The sequence below is a fragment of the Ochotona curzoniae genome, unplaced genomic scaffold (assembly GCF_017591425.1).
Source record: "Ochotona curzoniae isolate NIBS_2020 unplaced genomic scaffold, NIBS_Ocur_1.0 scaffold_3208, whole genome shotgun sequence".
NCBI classification, from domain to species: Eukaryota; Metazoa; Chordata; class Mammalia; order Lagomorpha; family Ochotonidae; genus Ochotona; species Ochotona curzoniae.
The window spans coordinates 12,115,053-12,139,429 of NW_024467106.1; the positions used below are offsets into that span (position 1 = coordinate 12,115,053).

Genomic DNA, 24,377 nt, shown 5'->3' on the forward strand with positions numbered 1-24,377 from the left:
TTAATTGCTATGTCTTCATTATTCTCTTCCGAAATTGCCCAGGAGATTCTGCCTCAGAGACAGCTCCGCATGTTCGGAGTTTCCATTTTTAAAGAGCAGCCAGTTTTGTGTTTCAGCTGCTTCCAGAATACCCCCAACCCCAAGTTTCATCTGTGTTCAGTTGCCTTAAATGGGGTAGGTAACACTGCCTTTTGTATCCTTGGCAGTGAAATGATTTGACGCAATTTTCTAAAAATGTTCTCTCCCCCAATCCCTGTTCGGTTGAGACCAAGAATAGAATATTTTATCCCCTACAAAAGGGAGAGAGAAAATGATGAGCAAGCTAGAAAAAATGGGACTGTGAGTGCAGTCTGTAGAGTTCTGTGAAGCAATAGAAATTCAACCCCAATCCATAGAGTCAGTTGCCCATGAAAGAGTGCGATCAGCTAAAAATAAATCTCAACTTTGGAAGAGAAAGTGGTGATAGCGATAAAACGAATAAATATGCATACTCTGAAAGTTACAGGATCACATTAGAAGATACTTTACACATTGATTTACTTTATTTAGTTAGCTGGATTTTTTTTTTTTTTTTTTGCCTAAACTTGTGTTATCTGTATCATACTAGCCGTTACGAGGAGTCACTAAAATTCACTGCTCATCAGCATGGAGCTCATCCAATCATACAACAAGCCATTGTCCAGCTGTGTGACTCTATTTGCTGGAGCATCTGGCCTGCTGTGTCATATGCACCTGCTTGAACAATGCTCCCACTAGTGATGATTCAGCAGTCACAGAATTCTACAGGCTCCTCCTAGTAAAACTCCTAAATTAACAGAAGACTGTCACATGAGGTTTTTTTTTTCCTATTGATTAAATATCCGCTGCCATCGTTCCTTCATCAAACTTTGGAAACTTTTTTTTGTTTTTTTTTAATGATTTATTTTTATTATTTTTTCATTGGAAAGGCGGATATACAGAGAGGAGAGACAGAGAGGAAGATCTTCCGTCCGATGATTCACTCCCCAAGTGAGCGCAACAGGCCGATGGTATGCCAGTCCGAAGCCAGGAGCCTCTTCCGGGTCTCCCACGCGGGTGCAGGTTCCCAAAGCTTTGGGCCGTCCTCGACTGCTTTCCCAGGCCACAGGCAGGGAGCTGGAAGGGAAGCGGGGCTGCCGGGATTAGAACCGGCGCCCATATGGGATCCTGGGCATGCAAGGCGAGGACCTTTAACCACTTGCGCCACCGTGTGGGCCCCAAACTTTGGAAACTTTAATGAAAGGAGTGGGATCATCATCATCACATCCAAAACAAGGATAGCATTGTTTGGTCCCTACGTGGCAGGAACTGCTGTAGACAGTTTACAAGGATATTCCCTGTAGTATTTTCAGTAACCGATTGATAGGAAAATGAACTGTATTTCCATTCATTAATTAATTATTAGGAAAATGAACTGCATTTCCATTATTTATAATTATTACTATTAGTTTATGATACAGTTCGATAGGTTCTGAGCTTTCCATTACCTCCTCCCTAAATCCCCTTCACCTCCTGCACTGAGTTCCCCCATATTAGTACTACAGCATAGTTCTTCATAAACAATCATAAATCCATCATTGCAACATGGACAATGGCAGAGAGTCCAGCATCCTATTGTTAAGATATAGTTAACAGTTTCGTTGGAAGTCTATCTTTGATCTGGAAGTAGAGACGCATATTGCATTGTATCCTCACGTCTGGATATGATAGTCGCCATTACACAGTTACTACATGCCCCCTTAAATGAAAAGCCACAAAAAATAATCAACAACAACAAGAAAAAATAGAAATGTATAATGTCATGAGGTTAAATAGCATGTCACTGAATGACTAACATGTCGCTGAAGAAATAAGAAAAACAAGCATTTTTTCCCTTTTATAAAAGACATGGTGGAGTATTAAGGAGAGGTCGAATTATTTGGTTGAGCTTGGTTAAGTTTAGAGGAGCTGGCTGTAGTGCTGCCCAGCTCTGGATTACAGTGTGCTGGTTTCCTGCCATAAGGCATGTTGAAGACACAATCATCTTTCTCAAAAAATGCCTCTCTTTAGACACTGCACTTTAAAAATACATATGTATATTTTATTGGAAAGACAGATATACAGAAGAAGAGCTATAGAGACGAAGATCTTCTGTCTGCTAATTCATTCCCAAAGTGGCCGCAACAGTCAGAGCTGAGTTAATCTGAAGCCAGGAGCCTCCTCTGGGTCTCCCATGTGGGCGAAGGGTCCCAAGGCTTTGGGCCATCCTCGAGTGCTTTCCCAGGACACAATCAGGGAGCTGCATGGGAAGTGGAGTAGCTAGGATACTAACTGGTGCCCACGTGGGATCCTGGGACATGCAAGGCGAGGATTTAGCCACTTAAGATATCATGCTGGGCCCAAAATATTGCAGTTTCAAATATAAAGACAGGTTGAAATGATGGCGCTTCAGGTGTTGTTTATTTGAAGCAATGCAAAGGAAAGACAAAAATCCAGAAATGCAACTGTGAAGGGCAACGTGAAGGGAATGCTAAGCTTATTCAACAATTCTTGATGAATAAGATTACAGGATGTTTTTAAAAGCATGAATGAAAAAAAAAAAGTAGACTCAAAATGAGAATGTGCTGCTTCTTGACAAAGAGGGTAGTCAAATCTTCACCCTTCTGTGGGTTAGAGGAGAAGCCTGTCAACATCTCCACATGTGAAGAGAAATGTTCTGGGTAAAAAAATAAATACATGAAAATAAAGCTTCGCGGGTTATGGCAGCCTCGATCTGTCCCTCTTTGCAGGCACCACAGGCAATGGACAGCAGTACTGACCTTTCAAGAGCATCCAAATAGTACTTGTGTTGAGGTAACTCCATCTCCACAACTGACTGTCAGGGTTGAGAAAGGATGTGCTGCCGTAATTGGAGGACTGTGAGCACCCTGCTCGGAACCACAGGCCACTCAGTTGCCCTCAGTGGTCTTTGATTCCTTCATAGTTAGAGCAAAGAGTTGGACCGTAATTATCTCTAAAATCTTCCGTTGATATTTTTGGTGTTTGTATTTAAGATTATAAAATGAATTGTTAAATTATTTCATTCTTATTATATATATATCACTCTTACCCTAGAAACTAACAATGAATAATTGTGATCCACACAGTAATTTCCAAGTTCCTCACTCTAAATTAAAGCCCTTGGTGTTGTAACCACCTTCCTTCCCTACAACCTCTTCTCCTGTAACCCACACTCTTTCCCGTCCAAGCTCATTTTTTTTTTTTTTTGGGCCAGGAATTACCACCATGTACATGATGTTTATTGGAATGGAGGAGCTGGTAGACTACAAACACAAATGATAAGGATAAGGAAATCAACAGACTAATTGCCTTGTCTGATTGCTTTATGTTGTGTAGATAAAGGTGGACGTATTACCGGAAGCCACATAGAGGTGTTAAAAATTAAATATTCTTGCTGTTCAACTTTTAACATGATTCTTTGCATTCAACCCTCCCAAATTACAACTTTTCTGTGCAGGTTTCCCTGCTACCCAAGCAATGTTCTTTGCAGTTCTCTGCAGCCTGCCTGCTTCCCTTGGCATCCTCGGCTGTGGGCCTGCACAGCTGTGCTATGATGGTGTGTGTCTGTGTTTATCACTGCTGATTATATTGTAAACTGCTCAAAGGCAAGGATCTGTTATGTCTGTAGATGTAGTGCTTCGCTTGGGACTCATGCTTCATAAATGGGGTTCATAAATATTTTGAAAAATGGAAAAGAAAAAAAAATGAAGGAAATGAAAAGATAAACACTAAGGGTGTGTTTTCGATGAGGGGTTTTCCTCCAAAATCTACAAACTGTTTCTCAGACCAGACTCTAGCTTCAGTCCTAATATAACAGAACTTGGAATGGCCGACGTCGTATCCTGGAAGTGTTAATGAAAGTGATGCAATGGAGGCCTTGTTAGTTACTCTATCTGAGTTTAGGTAGGATCGGAAAGATGTTGGTGTTCCAACACACAGGGAAAAATCTAGCAGGTTCAGAGTCCCATGTATCACTTTAGGGAACTGTTAATGAAACACCTTTTTGTAACCTTTCTCTTTTCCCATTTTGCTATTCTCAAACAGGTCTTCAGATAATCTTCCCTCAGTATCTGCAAGAGAAGTTTGTCCAGTCAGCCCTGAGTTACATCATGTGCAATGGTGAAGGGGAGTACGTATGCCATGACAGCCAGTGTCGCTGCCAGTGTGCAGAGGACTTCCCACAGTGCAACTGCCCCATCACTGACATCCAGATCATGGAGTACACACTGGCCAACATGGCTAAGTCATGGGCTGAAGCTTATAAGGACCTGGAGAATTCAGGTACAGAGCAGAGCTTGGCGCTGCTGCGTGCATGACCCTGAGCCCACATTAGAAAAGGGAAAAGTCTGACTGCAATTAGGACTCAGAACTAAGCGATGTCAGTTCTTTCGCTGTGAAGGATCCAGAGACAGGTATAGTAGTTGCGATGTAGTGGGCATTCAATAACCCTCCATTGAAAGAAATACTGTCTAGCATCATCTGGTCTGTGGCCATTTGCTAAAAACCAGAAGATGGATTCAGACCTTGTAAGAATTCTCTGGAGAGTGAAGAGTCAAAGATAGTTTCATTGAGTCCTCTCTATGTTTCTATAAGCAAGCACATATGAATAGGAGCTTGTGAATATATATTAACATATACATATGGGTGTGTGTGTGTGTGTGTGTGTGTGTGTGTGTGTGTGTGTACTAGGTTGTTTAAAAAGTTCACATGCCTAAAAAGTCACAGAAAATGGAGTTAAAGGATGTTGCTCATGGGACTGGCGTGGTAGCATAACAGGTTAATCCCCTACCTGCAAAAGTTGGCATCCCATACAGGTGACAGTTCAAGACCTAGCTGCTTAACTTCTGATCCAGCTTCCTGCTTACCACTTAGGAAAGCAGTGGAGCATGTCTGGAGTCCCTGGGCCCTTGGACTTGCATGGAAGACCTGGAGGGAGCTCTTGCTTTCTGACTTTGGATCAGCTCAGTTCTGACTGTTCTGGCCATTTGGGGGGTGAGAAAGGGGATAGAAGATCTCTCTCTCTCTCTCTGTTGTAAATTCTATCACTCATTAAAAAAAAATAATCTTTATGAAAAGAAAAAAAAAAGATGTTACTCATTTTCCATGAAATATTGAAGACTTCTTATCTAGGCATATCTCCAAAGGATTATCAACTGTCACTGCTTGAAGTCATCTTTTTGTGATTTATATGCAGATGATATAGATATATAATAGATAGATCTTGATTCATAAATATCTGTTTCAAGGGAGTAACTCAGTCCTAAAGTAGGTGCAATTCGCGGTTGAATCTCTTCTTGGAACTCTGAGAAAGCTGGGCATTTGTTCTATTATGATTGAAATGACTATGACATGTCACGGTCATTGTGCAAACAAAGGAGGAGCCACGATGAACAAGTGATACTGAGACAGGGTTAATGTGGTTAGTGAAGCCAGAAAAAGCCAGCTGGAGGGAGAGGTAGGTAACAACCTAAGCTAGCCCATCACCACATATTGCATGGCAGATAACGGGAGGCACAGGATGCCTGGCGGGGACGCCTGTGATGTGGCTGGGGGAGATTGGTCCAGGCAAGAGACATAGTACACGGAACTGCTGAATACTTAAATCGGTAAGTCTGCTTTTGCTATTAGATTACGCATGGGAGTTGAAGGGAAAAGGAATATCAAGGTGCCATTTAGCAACCATGTCATGCATATTGGACAATTTGATAGATGCCTGGACCTCCACTGAGCTTGACCCCTCTTGGAAGATTTAGAGGGGAGATTTTATCAAGATATGCTAACCTTGTGAACCCTTGATGCTTTCCGAAAGAGATGTCTACCAGGTAGTTAGCCTGTAGTATTTACCCTGGGAAGTAAATAGACTTTCTTATAAAGCATCACAGTGTTTTAAACAACTTTATAGTTCTTAAGTCTGTTATCAGCAGCATTAAAGTAAGCAGTGATATTCCCGTATTATGCAGGAGAAAAGGTTCGAAGCTCAGTGTGTCTACCCCGGGGTGACCCAGCTGGTAAATGACAGCGTTGTTAATAGAATCCCAGATTCCAAATACAGTGCTCACACACGCTTTTGTAACATTAATTCTGTTTTACCCCCAGGCCTTAGTTCCCTCATCTGATAAATGAAAGGACATGTTTATGTTTTTAATATTTGAATTTATTAAAGTTTTTAGCCAAGAAGCCCTTTGATCAAACAAAATCTTACCTCCGAGCCACTGTGCACCAGAGAAAGCAGAGCTCCATGGAACAGCGATTAGAAACGACTGGTTTCCGTGAACTCTGAGTCCCAGCCAGCTCTCAGCGCCCAGGACGCATCGGAGGTCTGCTCTTAAAGCATCATGCAGCTTGAATGAAGCTGTGATTCCTTAATGCACCTGCATTCATTAGTCTGTTTGCAATCCTGTAAATCCATGAAAGAGGTTATGATAGAATTGCATGTGATGATGGTTTGGACTTCAAGGAAGCATTTGATAAAATGCTTTTGTAAACAGATTCTGCTGGAAACTGAAAACCAGAGAGGAAATTCAATGTGTGTACAAAGAGCAGGACTCTTTAGCATACCTTCCTAAATCACAAGGAGGAGAAATAGCCACTTTGAGTAACTGCATCACCGGGAAGCAGAGCTGACAAGCTGTAGCACGCACTGAATAGGCCAAGGAAGTGACTGGTGTCAGATTCTCACTCCCGGGCATATAATCCTTCCAGATACACGGTGTCTATCTACTCAGAGTGGCTTTCCCATTGGTGCAACTGCGGTGTGTGTGTGTGTGTGTGCACGCGTGCCTGGGGAGAGGGGAGTGGCTTCTGATTCTTCATTTTGAGCCCTTGCTTAGTACTTAATCTCAAAGATCCAGTCACAGGTGATTTGGAGGGTTGAATCAGTTCAAATCACAAAAGTCATTGATCCTTTCAGAACTCCTGGGTGGCATAGTAGGAACAGCCTTGAACTTCCAGCCGTAGACAGAGGTTGAGGCCTCCTTTCTTCAGGGAGGACAGCTCTTCTACTTGTCGTGAAGACAGTGAGAGCATTCAACTATTAAACTCTGCTTTTGTTTTTTCCTAAGACCCACATTCAGACTGACGAGCAGGACCGCTATTCCCTGTAGGGTCAACAGAGCCCTCCGTAAGATGAGTTGCTTGGGTTCCACATGGGGAACGGTGATCTGGCCACACAGCACCCGGTTTTTAGGCTGGGGCTTTGGCTTTACCATAGCTCACTGAATAAACCAGTCAGTGGAGTGCCCTGCCTTACCCTGTGCATTTCATGCTACTGTCCACACGGTGCTTGCTAGGTGGCAGGCACTGTGTAGGCGGTACCATCCTGTATCACTCTCTTGAAATCTGGATTAGAAAAAACATGATATCTCTTTGTCAGAAGGGGAAACTGAGTCCCTAAGAAAATCAACATCCTATAGAAGTGACTGAAACTCTTACATGTCTACGTCTCCAAGTATGGAGACCAGAATCATCTTGGAGTCTGTGTTCAACAGCTTCCACTATTTCTCCCATAGGGATACCTGCAGCTTGTGTTGAGGAAAAGCACAATTACTAAAGGAGAATGGTTCGGCTCAGACCGTTCAGCCATGCACTCACTTGCTGATTTTGGCCAGTAAGCTAACTTAGCTCTAGTTTCTATAGGAACACCTCATGGATTTACTGTGAACATCACTTTGTGTTGTATGTGCTTCGAACAACCTCGTGCTTATCAAGAACTGTGAATGCATGTTAAAACAAAATAATGCATAGCATACCAGGCATTTCCTTCTAAGGGTTTTTATTATGTTTTAAACACAAATTAAGAGGTTTAAGTTGTAAAACCAATTTTTTGAAGTCTGTATTTATTTGAAGATATATATATCTTCAAAAAGAGAGAGAGAGAGAGAGATCTGTTTACTGGTTCATTCCCCAACTGTTTTAATGGTCAGGACTGAGCCATGCCAAAGCCAGGAGCAAGGATCTCCCTCCAGGTCCCTCATCAGGGTGCAAAGGGGCTCAAAGCACTTGAGCCATCCTCCATTGCTTTCCTGGGCATGTTAGCAGGAAGTCAGATTGGAAATGGAGCTTCCAGGACCGAAACCAACTGTATACATTGGCTGTGGACACTGCAGGTTGCATCTTAGCCTGATATGCCATAATACCAGCCATTATATATATAAAAATTTTAAACCTAACTAGTGGCTTTTTTCCCCTTGAAGAATAAGCAGTCCTTTCTCTCATTCCCCCAGCAGTTGGTGAGCCATGGGGGATGGGAATGGTAGATGTTAACTGGAAAATAACAGCTCAGGTTTCAGATGGACCTCCTGTTGATCACTGCGTGCTTTATCTTCTGGAAAAGAATTTCTTTACTTTGAGGTGCAGGTGCCTTCTCCTGAATGTAGAACAAGAAAGCAGACCAGATAGTTTACAAGGCGAGGTCAAGCTTAATGCATGCAAACGCTCTGAAATGCATTGTCACAAAGTGAGGCAGAAACCTGCAGCCGGCAGACTCGTGAGTTTGTCCTCTTTAACTGAAGTTTTCCGAAATGTGTGATGATGTTCGATGGTGCAGATGTGCAGCTTCAAGTACCACTTCAAACTGTTCGCGGGGAAGTTGATTCCTTTCAGTTCTGTCAGCCCTGCCGATTACATCAAAGAGGAAGTTTCAGTTCGGTGCTAATATGCCTTTAACACCTCTCTAGCTGTTGTTGATTTCCCATATTTCAAAGTGAAAGCAGGCACGGGGTTTGATCACTTTGCAGGTAACAGTATCTGACTAGAATCTATTAACATTGTTTCATCATATTTATTTTTGCAGTTGCCATTCTACTGAATGCGCACCAGAGTAATTTTCTATGTAGAATTAGATAGAGCAAGCATTTTCAAAAAGTAGCGGTTTGATTCAACTACAGTGTTAAGTAAATGTGAATACAAATGCTGTGTGACTGTTATTCTGAAGTAGGCATTCCAAGGATGGAAGCGAGGATGCTGAATTCAGCAAAAGTGCACAGGTCAGAATCATTTCACTAACGAGCACAGGTGGGACAGGTGCTTGGCCTAGCACTTAGCGTAGTTAGAATGCTAAGCATCCCGTCTCTAAGCGCCTAGGTTCAAATCCAGGTTCTCTAGCTCCTTGTCAGGGTGCACCGTGCAGGCAACAGGTGTCGGCTCATGTTGGGTCCTTGCCGCCCATGCGAGAAATGTGGATTACGCTCCTGATTAACTGTTCATGTATTGGTTTGTCCCCACCATTTGTAGGCATTTGGGGGAAAGAATCTGCAAATGGCAAGTCTCTCTCGTTAACTGTTTAAAGATTTATTTATTCTTATTGCAAAGCCATCAGATATACAGAGAGCAGGAGAGAGAGAGAGAAAGATCTTCTGTCCATTGATTCACTCCCCAAGTGGCTGCAACGGCCAGTGCTGCACCAATCCGAAGCCAGGAACCAGGAACTTCCTCCAGGTCAACCACTTGGGTGCAGGGTCCCAAGGCTTTGGGCCGTCCTCCACTGCTTTCCCAGGCCACAGGCAGGAAACCGGATGGGAAGCGGAGCTACTGCAATTAGAACAGGTGTCCATACGGGATTCTGGCATGTTCAAGACGAGGACTTTGGCCACTAGGCCATCGCACCAGGCGCTCAGTAACTCTTTGTATGCTCTTTCTGGTAGGAGCAGAGCAGTCTAGTACAATATCTGTGGGTCACTGACACTGATTTTCGTGGCTGGCCTACCTTCTTGCCAGGTGAAACTAAGCATTAGGAAAGACTTACCCCTTGTCTTGTCCTGCCTAGCCCTTGTCTCTTGACTTTTGTTTCTGGCTAGATGAATTTAAATCATTCATGAAGCGTCTTCCCAACAACCACTTCCTGACCATCGGAAGCATCCATCAGCACTGGGGCAATGACTGGGACCTGCAGAACCGCTACAAGCTCCTGCAGAGCGCCACCGAGGCCCAGCGGCAGAAGATCCAGCGCACAGCCCGCAAGCTCTTCGGCCTGAGCGTCCGCTGCCGCCACAACCCCAACCACCAGCTGCCCAGAGAGAGGTCAGTACTGCCGCGGCCTTCACCACTCCACCCCCGCAGGCACCTACCCGGTGGGAGCTGCCGCTGCTTTACTGCAGAGGGACATGCAGTGCAGATGGTTCACCGTGGAGGATTGGACAGGACATTGGGTAACTCAGATCAGCTGTTGTCTTCTCCATGGCCTGTGGCTTTTCACCTGCTGCCTCAGACCATATTGGATTTCACCGTGTTTCCTGTATTCAGTGGCTTGCCATATCTGCAGATTTCAGAGTAACAATCACTTGGGAATTTTTAGTATTTTGGAAAAAAACGTATCTTTGCACTGAACATATGCAGGCATTTTGCTTGTCATTATGCCTTATAAAAATGCAGTATAAAATTATTTACATAGCATTTACATTATATGAAGTGTTAGGAGTATTCTTGAGTTGATTTCGAATATGCAGGAAGATTATACGTAGGTTATACGTAAGTATTAATGTTATATTATGTGAAAGACTGAAACTTGCATGGAGTTGGATGTCCCTTGGCAGGGGTGTGGTGTTCTCGGAGCCTGTCCCCTTGTGGCGTAACTGCACCATGAGCTTCCAGCCTCCATGTCTCGGTCAGAGCAAGGGAGGCAAGGTCCTGATAACTTGGTGTTATCCTAGTTGCTTAAACTGCATTATTTATTTAAGATTATTTGGTGAAACAGATTTTTACATTCCCATTTTAATGGTGAAGCAGCTGGTTTAAAGGATTACTTTCTTTGAGTACCTTGGATCAAGACCTAGAGTGGTGTGAAATAAATGAGGTACGATGCATAATTTAAGGAGGCGCTCACTCCCCTGGGTCCTTCAGTGCGTGGTGCTCTCCCAAAGTGAAAGCCGCCTTAAGGACCTGTTTGCCTAACTTGTCTCACCGGTTCTCAGCCCCGTCCTAGTTAGGGCAGGTGCTGGTTATATCAGAACAGGCCCCTGCCATCACAGTAATATCTTGTACTGCCTTCTTGAGGGCTCACAGGGATAAAACCAGGATTGAGATGCAGGTCTAACTCTGTTCTGATTCTCAGCTGATAATGTTTTATTGCAGTGCCTCCATGGCTTCTCTCAGGGCATCCAAAGATGCTGAGAAGGCAGGTCTGTCCTCTGCTAGCCAGGACAGCTCTGCTTTCATTTGTTTTGCATTTTAGAGTTCTGTTTTCAGTTTCATTTGAAGAAAAGAAATGTATTTGTAAAACTGAAGCTCAGGAGGTCTAAGTGTTTGGTCCAAACCCATACTGTAAGCGGGTTGACATGCTCCCAGGGGACACTGGGACCTGTGGGGAAGACGTTTGTGATGTCACAGCAGGGAAGTGAGTGCAGGTGCATGGCTGCATGGGGCAGTTTCCTCATTCAAGTATTCCCCAAATATCAGTGGTTCTGAGGTTTAACTTTGGAAGAGGTTGAAGAGCTGTTGCCCAAATTTTCAGCCTCACTCTTCCTCTTAGCCATCTTTTTCTACTGACCTCAAGATTAAAAACAACCTAACTTCTCCATCCACAAAACCTTTTCTCTTTCATTTTTGTTTTTCATGGACCAAAGGCCACCTCTTTTGTGAAGTCACTGCTGATTGCAGGAACCGATACAGAAAGCACCTTGTTCCCACTCCGCATTTATCTAACATCTCTTTCTTAGCATACTTCCTTCCTTCATCTCCTTGTTCTTGCTCACCTCTTTTTCTACATAATCTCCAACTGTGATTCCCCCTCCCCCCAGCACCTTGGTTATGATTACTGTGTTTCATTAATCAATGAGAAACCCTCCCGCCAATTGCTCACTTGTGGTACTGCTGTTTATCCAGGCACTAGGGATCCAGCATCCAGTCTTAAAATGAGTTTCTTGTCGTGTGCTGAAAACTTCCACTATGAGTGGTTCTCTGAGATAACTTCCATATAATTGCCCTAAGCATCTTCCAGGTGACCCGTCAGGCACTGTAGGTTAGGGTTGGGGTTTAGGGTTAGGGTTAGCAGCACAACGAGGAGTGTTGCGAAAGACAGATCCTATTGGCAGCAAGGAAAGAATCTCATGATGTGTTCATTTAGGATGGCCACCATAGCCAAGTGCTATGATTCCAGTGGCTTCAGCAACGTAAGTTCATTTTTTTCTGAGCTCTCTTTCTGGCTCACTGAGGGTTAACTTTTCTAGTGTTGTTATATGGTCATCCCCTGCTTGCCAATCCTTGTAATCCTTTCATATGGATTTTTTTTAACTTAATCGATCATTTAAAAATCTTATCTCCAAATACAATCTGAATATGAGGTAAGAGAGGCTTTGGACTTCAACATCCTAATTGAGGGTCCAGTCCATTGCATCCTCGGGGGTGGGATCTGGTCAGATCAGTCGGTGAAGAATCGCCCAAACAGCATACAAATGTGGTGAGGATGACAGCATTTAGTCATTGCAGGGCTTCAGAGATTTTGATTGTCACAACAGAACATGAAACATGGGGTCCTATGGTCCACGGGCCACCGTGACCGGAAGGCATGTCTAGAAGACGTGATGCTCTCCAGGGCACATGGTGTCACAGGCAGTCTGTATAGAGAGAGTACCTGGACAGGACTGAGAAGGAAACACTAAAGGAAGAGGGAGGGGAAGCTGAGCTGGAGAACTCTAGGCAGAGACATGAGACCTGGATGTGCAATGGTGTTGACCACTGGGGAACTGCGTGTGTTTCACCTGTCCATTTAGTCCTCTGAGCGCAGGCTTGCTCCTCTGCTGTCAGGTGTGGGTAGCTAGATGTTTAAAGGAAGAACGTACTGTATTGCTCCCTGTCCTGCTAACTGAGAAAACTTCCGCTAAACATACTGTTCTCATCCGAAGAGGTATCTACAACTCTACTATTGGAAAGTCACTGCATTGATTTATTTAATGAGTACTGATGGCTGGGCACCGGGAGGAGAGTTGGGGACAACACAGGAACCAGGCTCTGAATCCCCCAGAGGGAAACTGAACTTTTCAGCCTGGCTGTGGCTGCTTCCTGACATCTGAATCTAAGGCTTTAATGAGCATTTCTCACACCTGCGGGGCACCTCTCTGCCACAGTGCAGTGTCAGACAGAGGTGCTAACACTGGGAACCTTGGGCCACTTCTAGCTGAGCGGGTTGATATTTGCAAATGAACTGATTGCTTGGCTTCAATTTGTCTGCTTGCTGAACTCCACAGGAAACGTGTGTACTGAGCAGGTGCAGTGCCTATGACAGGCACCACGGAGAGTTTTACTTGTTTCAGAAAGAGGTGCCCCTGTGGAGGCAAGGTGGGAGAGGGGATGAGGGATGACGTGTGGGGTTTTGGCTGTACGTGGACTGGCTTAAAACCCCTGACTCCATCACCTGGCAGCTACAGGGCTTTCTGTGAATTTCTGCGTCTGATTATAAAAATAGATGAACAATATTTTCCTTCAGATTAAGAATAAGGATTATGATTTTAAAATTGTATGAGCCCAGTAAACTGCCTGGCTGAGTTAAAAGGCAGAGAAAAGGGGAGTATGAGAGAGACAACTGATATTCAGTATTTGTATTTTATAGATCAAGTTCTGTTCTCTACACTTTGGGTAAATCAACCAATTTCCTCCTCACCGTGTCCTGCAACCTAGTTATTTTTAACAAGATAAGTTCTACAAGATAAGGCAGCTGAGATATTAAGAGCTTAATGATACACCCAAGATCAGTAAATGTTCATTTATTTTGATGTCATAAAGAGACATACCTGTAAGAGTTTTAAGAGGTCCACTATAGGCTACTGGAACTTGATTGCAAGACTTACTGGCAACTTACTATCGGGCTGTAAGGCAAAAAAGATTGTGTTGATTGTCAGCTGATGCAGCACACTCACCCCAAACTTAGCAGCTCAACACAATAGTGTGTTGCCATCTCTCATAACTCTATAGGCTGACTTGGTCAAGCTGTGGGGCTCTCGGAATGGCTGGGACTGTATCTCCTAGGGCCTTTAGAGAGGATCACTCCCAGACCTGGCAGTTGCTGCTGGCTGTCAGCTGGGAGCTGGACTGCTGCTGTGAACAGAGTGCTTATACATGTCCTCCCCATGTGGCCTGAGCTCCTTCCAGCGTGCCAGCTGGATTCAGAGACACAGTGTTGTAAGAACAAAAAGATACTGGAAATGCAGCCCTGGAAGTCAGACAACATCATTCCTACAATGACTGTTGTTGAGAAGATGATCGCACAGTTAAAGATCGAACTACTGGGACATTTCATGTATGTATGTAAAAATGAACGCAAGGTTGGCTTTCTGGCACGCTGGGCTCAGCCACTGCCTGTGACTCCTGCATCCTTCTGAGTGCTAACCTCAGTCCTGGCTGCTGCACTTCTGGTACAGCTCCCTGGTAGAGCAGCTGAGGCAGGTCCAAGTGCTTGGATTCTGTCAACCTTGTAAGAGACCCACATGAAGTTCCAGGTGCCTGGCTTCCAAGAGGTTCAGCTTTGGCTGTCGTGGTGATTTGGAGATTGAACTGTTGGAAGGTCTCTCTGTAACATTGTTTTACAAATAAATATTAAAAAAAAACAGTAGTGACAGTAGAAATTAGAATCATAAGGAAATAATAGTTGCTTCTAGATTATTTATCCGAAAGGCAGAATAAGAGAGTGAGAGAGCAAGAGAGTGAAATATCTTCTGTGCTTTGGTTCACCACTCACATGTCCTCAGTTGCCAGGGGTTAGGCAGGTAGAGCTTCGATTACTTGGCCATAATTTGTTGCCTCCCAAGTACACTAGTAGGCAGCTTAATCAGAAACATGAAATAGCGGGACTTGAATTGGAACTCAGATATGGAAGATAAGCATGTCAATGGAGGGCTTAACCTTCTACCCTTGTTATCCTCATCCCAACAGCTACCTTTCGAGTAGCTATCATAGTAGACAATAGAGATGGCTGTGTGTGCAGTGTGGGATCAGATATCCTGCATTAAAACCCAAGTTTTGTCACTTGCGAACCTTTTAATTTGGCAGAAAATTGTTGGCATCTCTGAGCCTCTATTTCCTCATCTATAAAATGGGACTAATACTAGTGCCTGCATTATATTGTTTCTTTGTATAAATATATAATATATAATGCTTCAATCAGTTACAAAGTACTAAGAAGAGTGACTGATTCATGGAAGACATCTAACACTTAATACATATTTTCTTCTTATTTTTTCCACGCAAAAATATCTCATGTATAAATTCCATAGCCCACAGTAATCAGCTGAGACTGAGAGTTGATGATGGTGACACTTTTTTCATATAATCCTCATAATATCTTTATGTAGTAGATGCTATTCGGTCCATCTTCTAAATGAAAGAACTAATGAGGAAGCCTTGTTACGTATCCAAAGTCACATGGCAAATAGGCAATAGGATTAGAATTATCTTGGCCGTCATTGGTAGGGGTGTGGTTAAGACCCCTGTACTGAGCAAGGGCCCATATTGTTCAAGCAATCTAAGGCCACAAAGCAAGGGCTGCCCTGTCATTTGACAACTGTGGTTTGAGTTTGCAGTGGTGGCAAAAGTAGTGTGAGAACAGCAAAGTGGGGCATGACGAAACAGGGTTGGAGTTCATCAGCCATAGTTCTGTGTGTCAAGATTCAGACCCTTGTTGTCAACCCTGAAACAGCTCTAGAATCCAGAGAGCCCATCAGAAACATGCAAAGCAAGCAATGAAAAGAGGTGAAACGCCATGCAAGCCAACTGCCCAGATCTTTCCCAAAGGATGCCTGTGTGTCAGCCCTGGGAAACACCACTAGGAAACAAAACCCATTCTACCTCAAGGCCTGGACTTAGAGGAAAGTGGAAAATAGAATAATTTCTGAACACGCCTACTAATGAGTGATTCAGCATCGAATCAGATAGTTACTAGGCGTCTAGCAGGTGTTTGGTTCTCGTGGAGATCCTTGGGACTCTGTGTTAGCTTTTAGGTCAGTTGACATAGTTTCAGGCCATGGGAGAGAATACGGACATGTCAATGGAATGTACAAGGAAGGCTCCTGTGTCTGCTCACCAGGTGATCCGCAAGTTGTGCAGGTATTAAGTGGAGGAAGGACAGAAGATGGACTCTGAGTTTCATTACTGCTGTTCCTGGGCTCTGAGACATTGTAAGCCTTGATGTTCTCTTATGCAAGCTGTGCGTAGCAAGTACTGACTACCTACCTCAGAGGATCAGCATTGAGTTCAGCACACATGGCGTGGAAACTTGTGAACTCTTAATGCTGTCAAGAGTGACTTCCTAAGCCACACACTCAAAGCCAACCTCAGTGAATGGGGCTGAGTTTAGGCTTAAGACGACATTTAATCATTGACATGCCTAACATACTTGTCTGCAGCAGGCACCATCCTATGCTCTTTTATCTCACTTAGCTTTTGTAAGACTCATATAAAGTAACATTAATTCCTCTTTACCGATGAGGACCAAGATGTTAAGGACTTACTGAAGACTGTGGAGCAGAGAGGAGGCACAGTTGAAACTCCAGGACCATCCTTTTCTTTGACCTTCATACTCTTTGACCTGTGCCCAACTTCTTTGTATGTGTCTATACTTCTTTGTATGAGTCCATACGTCTTTAACCTGTACCCAACATGTACAAATGTGTTGGGGCAAAAAAAAAAAGGATTCTTTACAAAATTAAAAATTATTTATTTAACTCGAAAGGCAGATTTACAGTGAGTAGGAGAAACATAAAGATCTTTCCCTCTCTGGTTCCTTCTCCATTTGGCTGCAGTAGCCTGAGTTGAGCTGAGCTTACTCAAAGCCAGCAACCATGAGCTTCTTCCAGGTCTCCTATGTAGGTGCAGGGCTTCAAAGTTTGTTAGGCCCTGTTATCTCTCCCGGGTCATAAATGGGGTGCTGGATAGGAAGTGGAGCACCCAGGACAAAACTGGTGTTCATATGGAATGTCTGCACTGAAGGCTGATCCTCACCATGCCAACCCCAGAAAAGCAGAGGAGGAAAACGGAGAAGGAAGCAGAGTGCCAACAAGGAGAGGAGTGGAAGAGGAAAGGAGAGGAAAGGGGGAGCCTAGAGGCTAAAGTCCTCACCTTGCACACACCAGGATCTTACATGGGTGCCGGTTCTAATCTCGGAAGCTCCACTTCCCATCCAGCTCCCTGCTTGTGACCTGGGAAGGCAGTTGAAGACTGCCCAAGGCCTTGAGACCCTGCACCAGCATGGGAGACCTGGAAGAGGCTCTGGGCTCCTGTCTTCGGATTGGTGCTGTTCCGGCTATTGTAACCGCATAGGGAGTAAATCATCAGAGAGAAAATCCTCCTCTCTGTCTCTCCTTCTCTCTATATGTCTGACTTTCCAATAAAAATAAAATAAAATAATCTTTTAAAAAAAGGAAGATGAATAAGGAAAGGGACACAAAGGGAGGGAGAAAGGAAGAGGACTATGAAATCGTCTTGGGCAATACTGAATTCATCTCAATTGTGTGTCATGACATACATATTTATTGACTGGACAGCCTCCACTCCCAGAAGGGATTTGAACGCAAAAGCAGCAATACGTTTGCCCTGGCAGCATCATTCGCTACTCTCAAGGGGTGCTGACAAAGATGTTGCCTGGCAAAGCAGGCAGGGGACCTGAATTCCAACACCGTTTCTGCCCATGTGGACCAGACAGAGTCCTTCATCAGCCTTCTGCACATTTTCTGAGTGTTGGGGGGCGGGCATCAAGACCTTCCGGTGAGTTACATGTGCACTGGTGATAACTGCTCATCACCTCTCGTTGCAGCAGCTGTTTAGCGCCTTTCATTATGGGACTCTTGAATTATACCTCATTTGAAGGAAAAGTGTAAGTTATTGCTATTTTTTTCTGCAACAATTTGAAAACAATGGAGCTTAATTATCTCTAAGGTCATTCACAACTCCAAGAGAAACAGCACAGAGAACAAGAGAGTAATAGTTCAAATCAAAAATATTGGTGGAAGGTCAGTAATTGAATCCGAGCATGATTGCCTTCAGATGATGCTAATTAGTCAGTTTTAATGAGTAGTCTGTATTTCCCGCTAAGATCCTCTTTTGCCTGAAATTACAATGGCCTTTTAGCTAAACTGCCCAGTATCTTCTCCGATCAACTTTGCTATTTGTTTCACAGGGCAGACAATTATTGTTTAAGAAGAAGCCAGTCAATCTTGTCACATCTTTGTTTAACACCTCTTGGTGGCTTTAGGAGAAAGCACAGAATCTGAAGGTAAAGGTGAGCTCCACATCCGCTCTGACCTAACTGTCTCCTGTCTCTTGCATTGGAGCTTCGTAGCTTCCCTTGCCCCTCTGTTAGGATCGTGCTAGTTTTTCATGCAGTTGACTAAATGCACTCTGCTCCCGACCGCTCCACCGAGCTCACAAAGGCCGTCTTTCACCTGGAATATGCATTCGTTCCCTTTGTTGCAGTAGCTCCCACCTAGCCTCACACCTCAGCCAATGTTCTTTCCCCAGCAATGCATTTCCTCGGTCTAGAGGCTGAGGTGTGTGCGTTTTATATGCGTTTGTAGTGTTGTAACTTCTGGATTGAGTCCCATGCCCTAGCTGACCACGATCTCTTTGTTTGCCTACTCCTCAGGACACTGTCAGCTCCACATCTCTCCCCATTGGATCCTCGGTTTGTTTTCACAGCCTCGTAACACAGGACCTGGCATATAGTAGCTGTTCAAAACGCATGCTTCGGTAAACGTAGGGACATATGAATTCTTGATCAGAATGTGCCCAAAGGCATTTTGGCATAATCTTCTGGAAACTGTGCCTCATTTCCATAGAAATAATCTGTGGATTTTCCACATATGTTGAGTATATTGTCTTCATTCACGAATGAACAAACTACCACCAAAGAGAATTAAGTGACTTATCCAAAACCACGCATGGAAGTCTAAAACAGATTGTAACTAAAACCCAGGTTTTAAGATTGACAATTTAAGCTCTTAAAATGAAAACCACAGATGAAGGTAGTTTTCGGTGGATGTGGTTCCAAATCCTGAATCAAAACGAGGTCTTCAAAATCTTCTCTGGGAAATGCTTGGAATGAAAAGTGTGGATTTCAAGAACTTTTTGCATCAAAATGCATGCATGTATTAATTCTGATTTTAGGTAAATGTATTGAATACCCTCATATGTCATACAAACCCTAATATTTTGAGGCTTCGTTCCTATTAAAGAAAAGGAAAAATGTGAACAAAAAAAGAAAGTATGAAAACAGTCACAACTTAATGAAATGTAGTAAAATTTCAAAAACCAAGCAGGTGCTCGGCAGCAGTACGGTTAGGGTCTCTCTGCCACCAGCTGATGTCCCGTGCTGTTCTAGGGACCATGTGGTAACGCAGAGCGGATCTGAGGAAGACTGGTTTGAGGACAGCAGTGAAAGTATTTGCATTTCCCAGTGAGTCTTGCTCTTTGGTTTATTTTTACTTCTCAGATTCGCATGGCCTTGACCTGGTAGTCCAGACTGTAGTGAAGTACAATGTAATTATACATTGTTGAGATGAAAATCCCTTGGAAGCATCAACTTCGGGCTACAATCCTGGGGCCTTGGCATCTGACCCCATGTCAGCCTCTAATGTATTTCCTGCTGCACATAGTGTTTAATTGGTGTCTACAGAAAGATTCTGTCTACCAGGATTATCCTTGTTATCTAATGACCTTCAATATCCACATTGGTTTTGAATTTTTCACGTTGAGCCCGCTATTTGTTTACTTTTAGAATGTACTTCCACAGATTCTTACAGTAAAATACAGTATATAGTTTCTTAGGATCCATGGCACTCAAGTCCATCTCTGTTGTTCAGACTGGCAGTTCTGACTCTGACACTTCTTAGGTGTGTAAACTCCATGCCAACCCGAGCCCTCTGTTTCCTTATCTATTTGGTTAGGTTCATATGCTGATATCCTACTCAATGCTTTTGTTATTTGGCAAAACTCTTCATTACCTGAACACCATACACTGAGATAGCATGAGGATAGCCAAGAATACAGCAGTGGCAGACTATTTGATGCCAGTATAACTTCTGCTCCCGATAAGCCAATGTCTCTGTTTTATCTGAGAAATAATGAGCCGAACACATGTACTTAAAAGGAGGAGAAGCAACAGAACTTAAGATGTTCACATTTCAGGTTGTGATCAGGACAGGCCAAAGTGACTGCCATCGGCTTGACAGTGTTACTTGTGCATAACATCGGCACAATATTAGGTTGTCAAGTTTCAGTTTCCTAGTATGGACAATGGAGGTAAAAATAGCACCTTGCCCAGGAGGACATGAATAGAACATCTAGATCCTTTTATCACGTAGTAACATGGCAAAACTCCAAGAAAACTAAGCAGCCAACATTGCAGCCCAAGAAAAAGCCAATATAGGTGATCCTATCATATATGCCTGCTGCACATATATAAACCTTTGATTTTAACTTATAGCATATAACTGCACATTCCTTGACCAGCCTCTGGAGTAAAGCAAAAATGTATTTTTTTTTAAAGATTCCTTTATTTATTTTAAAAGACACAGTGGCAGAGAGAAAGAGAGAGCCAGAGAGAGAGAGAGAACACGAATGAGTCACTCCACAAAGGACCACAACATTCAGGGTCGGGCCAGGATAAAATAAGGAGCCAGCAGCCAGAAATTCCATTCTTTTCTCCCATGTGGGTGGCAAGGACCCAAAGATTCAATTCATTACTTTGTGTCTTCCAGCTGTATTACCAGGAATCTGGGTCAGAAATGGAAATGGAATTTAATCCAACGCACTCCAATATGAGATCCGGTACTCCAACTGGCAGCTTAAGTTGCTGCATGAAAAAGCCATCCCCCAAAATCTCTTTTGAGGATGTTCGTATATTTCATTTGAAATTCTAATGACTTTTGCATAAATCACATCCATAATTGTATTATTTCTAACTTCAGTTCATTCAAGGTGAGGCAACAGAGGAACCTCTTAAGAGGCTAATCTTAAGCTTCCATGTTGCTAGATTTTAATAAACTCTCAATCATTTTTAGTAACTTCCTTTTTATTTAAACTTATTTTTGTCAGCAAATGGTCTGTATAGAATACTCCCCCAAAATTCAAGTTAGATTCCACAGGGGAAAAAAATCTTACATTTTTCTGATTTATTTAAGGTTTCAATCTGAGATATAATAATTGTAAGTACAATAGGCATAAAAACATTTGGGAACAGAAATGTGTGGGACTGATAGGCACACAACCAGCCAGCCAACGGTATCCAATATGCTGAGAAGTCATGGAAGACAAAGAGTCAGGATTCTGGATCATTCCACAAGGATGTCCATTATGAAAACTTGCTCCACCCTACAGAGAGGCTCTTATACCAGGCAACCTGCTACTGTCAGTGGCACAACTTCCTCAAGGTCACACATCAAGAAAAAGTTGACAGCAATAGTTGACACGTACTAACCATTTATTATGTACCAAACATAGTTGTAAATGCTTTGCGTGTATGAATTCCTTTCATCCCGACAATGTTGTCCGAGAGGTTCTTTGATATTTCCTGTATTAGTGGAGTTTAAATGGACATAAGGTGGAATGGTGCAATAAAAAGAGAAGGGTAAAAAGAATCCTGTTGTAAAGGCTAGAATTTCCTTCCCTCTTTGACTGGTTGCTCTATTCATCCTTTAGATTTTTTAGACCCATGTTTCTGAAGAATGTCTACCTTGATAAACATTGTATGAGGTTGTAGCATCCCACTGCATGTCTTCCAAACATCTTAACACATCAATTTTTCTAAGACTTTTCATGTTTGCAATTGGGCTCTTTCTTCCAGCCTTGGTGTATAAACTCTGGAAGGACAGAGACCTTGTTTATCTTGCTGCCCAGTGTATTCTCCATGACAAGGAGGGAGGCTGGCCCAGAATGACACAGCATTTGCTCAGTTGCAATGAGGGGACCTTTGAGATGAAAGTTAAGAGGTAATTATGCTTTGAACATACTGTGAGGAAGAAGGTTTTCCATTCAAGAAAACAGAATATGCTTATGCAAAATGAAAGGTGAGATAAATTTCATACTGAACAGGGAAATCAGAAATCAGAGAGAGTGCATAAATTTAGATTAATTAACTCTATGGGCTTTGGAGCCAGACAATCTGATGATGCAACCTGGAGAGCTGTGTGTTCAGTGTCTTTTGACCCAAAGTGACCCTATCAGCAAAATGAGAATACAATTCCTCCTCTGCTGGGTTATGGTGAAGATTACTTAAGATGTATATGCAGTGTTCTTGGCATAGTATAAATGATCGGTGAATACTAACGCTTAGCATAATTGTCCTTAAGTTACGATGTCCTGTATGTTGGGATATATTTCTGGAGGGTTTGTCCATTTCGCTGTGGAATGGTCTTGTCATTTAGGCGATGAGAAGCTGCAGATACAAAGAGTGTTATGGTTCAGTGAATGTTCTTTGATATTGATTTGAAAGAACCAGAGAATCAAGGGTATTTGTTATATATGCATGATAGGATTCAGTTATTCTCATTAAATTGGTGTGAGTCACACCAATCTTGGATTAGAATGACTTACAGGGCTTTTTGAACACAGGTGGCCAAGCCCCAGACCTAAGATTTCTGATTCAAGCAGTCTTGGTTAGTTTTATATCCTAGGTAGATACTCATATTATTGATCCGGAAATTGTGCTAACCTTGGATTAAGAGACTCCGCTCAGTACCCTAAGTGTGTGTTTTTTCCTGAATATGTGCACTTGATAGAAACCAAGCAAATGAGTTCTGCTTTGTGAATCCCACAAGACATCATGAAGGAGCAAGGGTGTGTGTGGGAGTTGAGGGGAGGTTGGAGGAAGTGGTTGACTATATTTAGAAAGTGATAAATTAAAAAAAAAACTAAATAGAGAAGGCAACACGTTCGCCTATTTTTTCACTTATTTGTCAATAGGATTTCATTATTGATTTGTTTAATTTAAAGGCAAAGTTACAGAGAGAGAGAGGAGAAGCACCAGAAACAGGTATCTTTCCTTTGTCGGTTCACTTCTAGAAGGCTACAGTGGCCAGTGCTTGGCCAGTCCTGCAGGTCTCACCCACATGTGGCAGGGCTGCAAGTACTTGGATAATTGTGCACTGCTTTTCCCGGTGAATTGGCAAGCATCTGGATCAGAAGCAGAGCAGGCAGGATTCCAGCTGGCACTCGTAGGGGATGCTGGTGTCACAGGTGAGAGCTTAATTCACAGTGTCACAATGCTGTCCCCAGAACCATTCTTTTTATTCGTTTGTTTATTTAATAAAGAAGTTGGCTTCTTCAAAACAGTAGCCTTGAAAAAGAATGGTTTACACCTGAATCCGAGGCAATGACCCAGACTATTGGGTATGATATCATAGCTTGTGGCTTCTTGTTAAGAGATCCTCATCCTTGTGTCTGTCTCTTAACTTTCCAACACCTCCTGCTTAAATAGATGCTAATGGTTTTGCGGCTCTGCAGGTACCGCCCCTGCTGGGAGGCTGTGTGGCTGCTAACCAGCAGTTGTTGGAGTAGCAGCAGGCAGGTGCGCCATTTCTGTTATAATTAGGGCATAAATTTACCCCATTTGGCTTCAGGACATTCTTAACTGTAGAAAGTAAACTATCACCAGGACAAATACAAATGGATAGGTATGGGTTATTTTAAAATTGAAAAAAAAAACACAAAACCCTTTTACTCAGGATATGTTAGCTGAGAAGGCCAGAGCTAGAATTACTCTCCCAAATTACAGGTGAAAAAATCAACACTCAATGATTTCATCAATTCATGATTTGCGCTTATGAACTAATGTTTCTCTGCTGCCGTGTGATGTGGTCACTGTCTCCTTCTCTTGTCAAAGAAGCTTTATATAAATAGTTATACTGGATCTTTATACACTGAGCCATTCCTTCAGTCATTGTTCATTCAACAGATGTTTAGGGAAGGCCTGCTAAGTACCAGGTAGGCAATACGCCTAGAGTACTGGAAGCATGGTGAGTCAAGCAAGATGTTCTCTGTTTGGAGAACATGAAATCTTAAATCATGTGAAACTTGCCCTTGCCTGCTGCTGCATCCATGGCTTAGGTTAGGAATCTGAGGACAGGGAACAACACTGATGGGACTTCATGAAATGGCAAAATGTCTAGTCTATAGGGAACCTAATAGATTTGGTCTTTTTTAAAGTGTATTGGGAGAAAGGCAAAAAGAGAAAGGGGGAAAATGAGACAAGGAGAGGAGGAGTTAGGAGAGAAAGAAAGAAGGGGAGAAACTTGGGCCCGGTGCAATAGCATAGTGGTTCAAGTCCTCACCTTGAACGTGCCAGGATCCCATATAATCACCAGTTTTAATCCTGGCAGCCTTGCTTCCCATCCAGCTCCCTGCTT

General features: G+C 43.1%; 1 protein-coding gene across 1 annotated transcript in view; it reads left to right on the forward strand.

Moving 5' to 3' along the window:
- BRINP1 (BMP/retinoic acid inducible neural specific 1) overlaps window positions 1–24,377 on the forward strand; it is a 180,151-nt gene that overhangs the window by 142,857 nt on the left and 12,917 nt on the right. Inside the window, exons 6-7 of the mRNA XM_040962898.1 lie at window positions 4,102–4,338; window positions 9,852–10,074. Coding sequence (XP_040818832.1) covers window positions 4,102–4,338; window positions 9,852–10,074 — 460 coding nt within the window. The remainder of the gene's footprint in view (window positions 1–4,101; window positions 4,339–9,851; window positions 10,075–24,377) is intronic.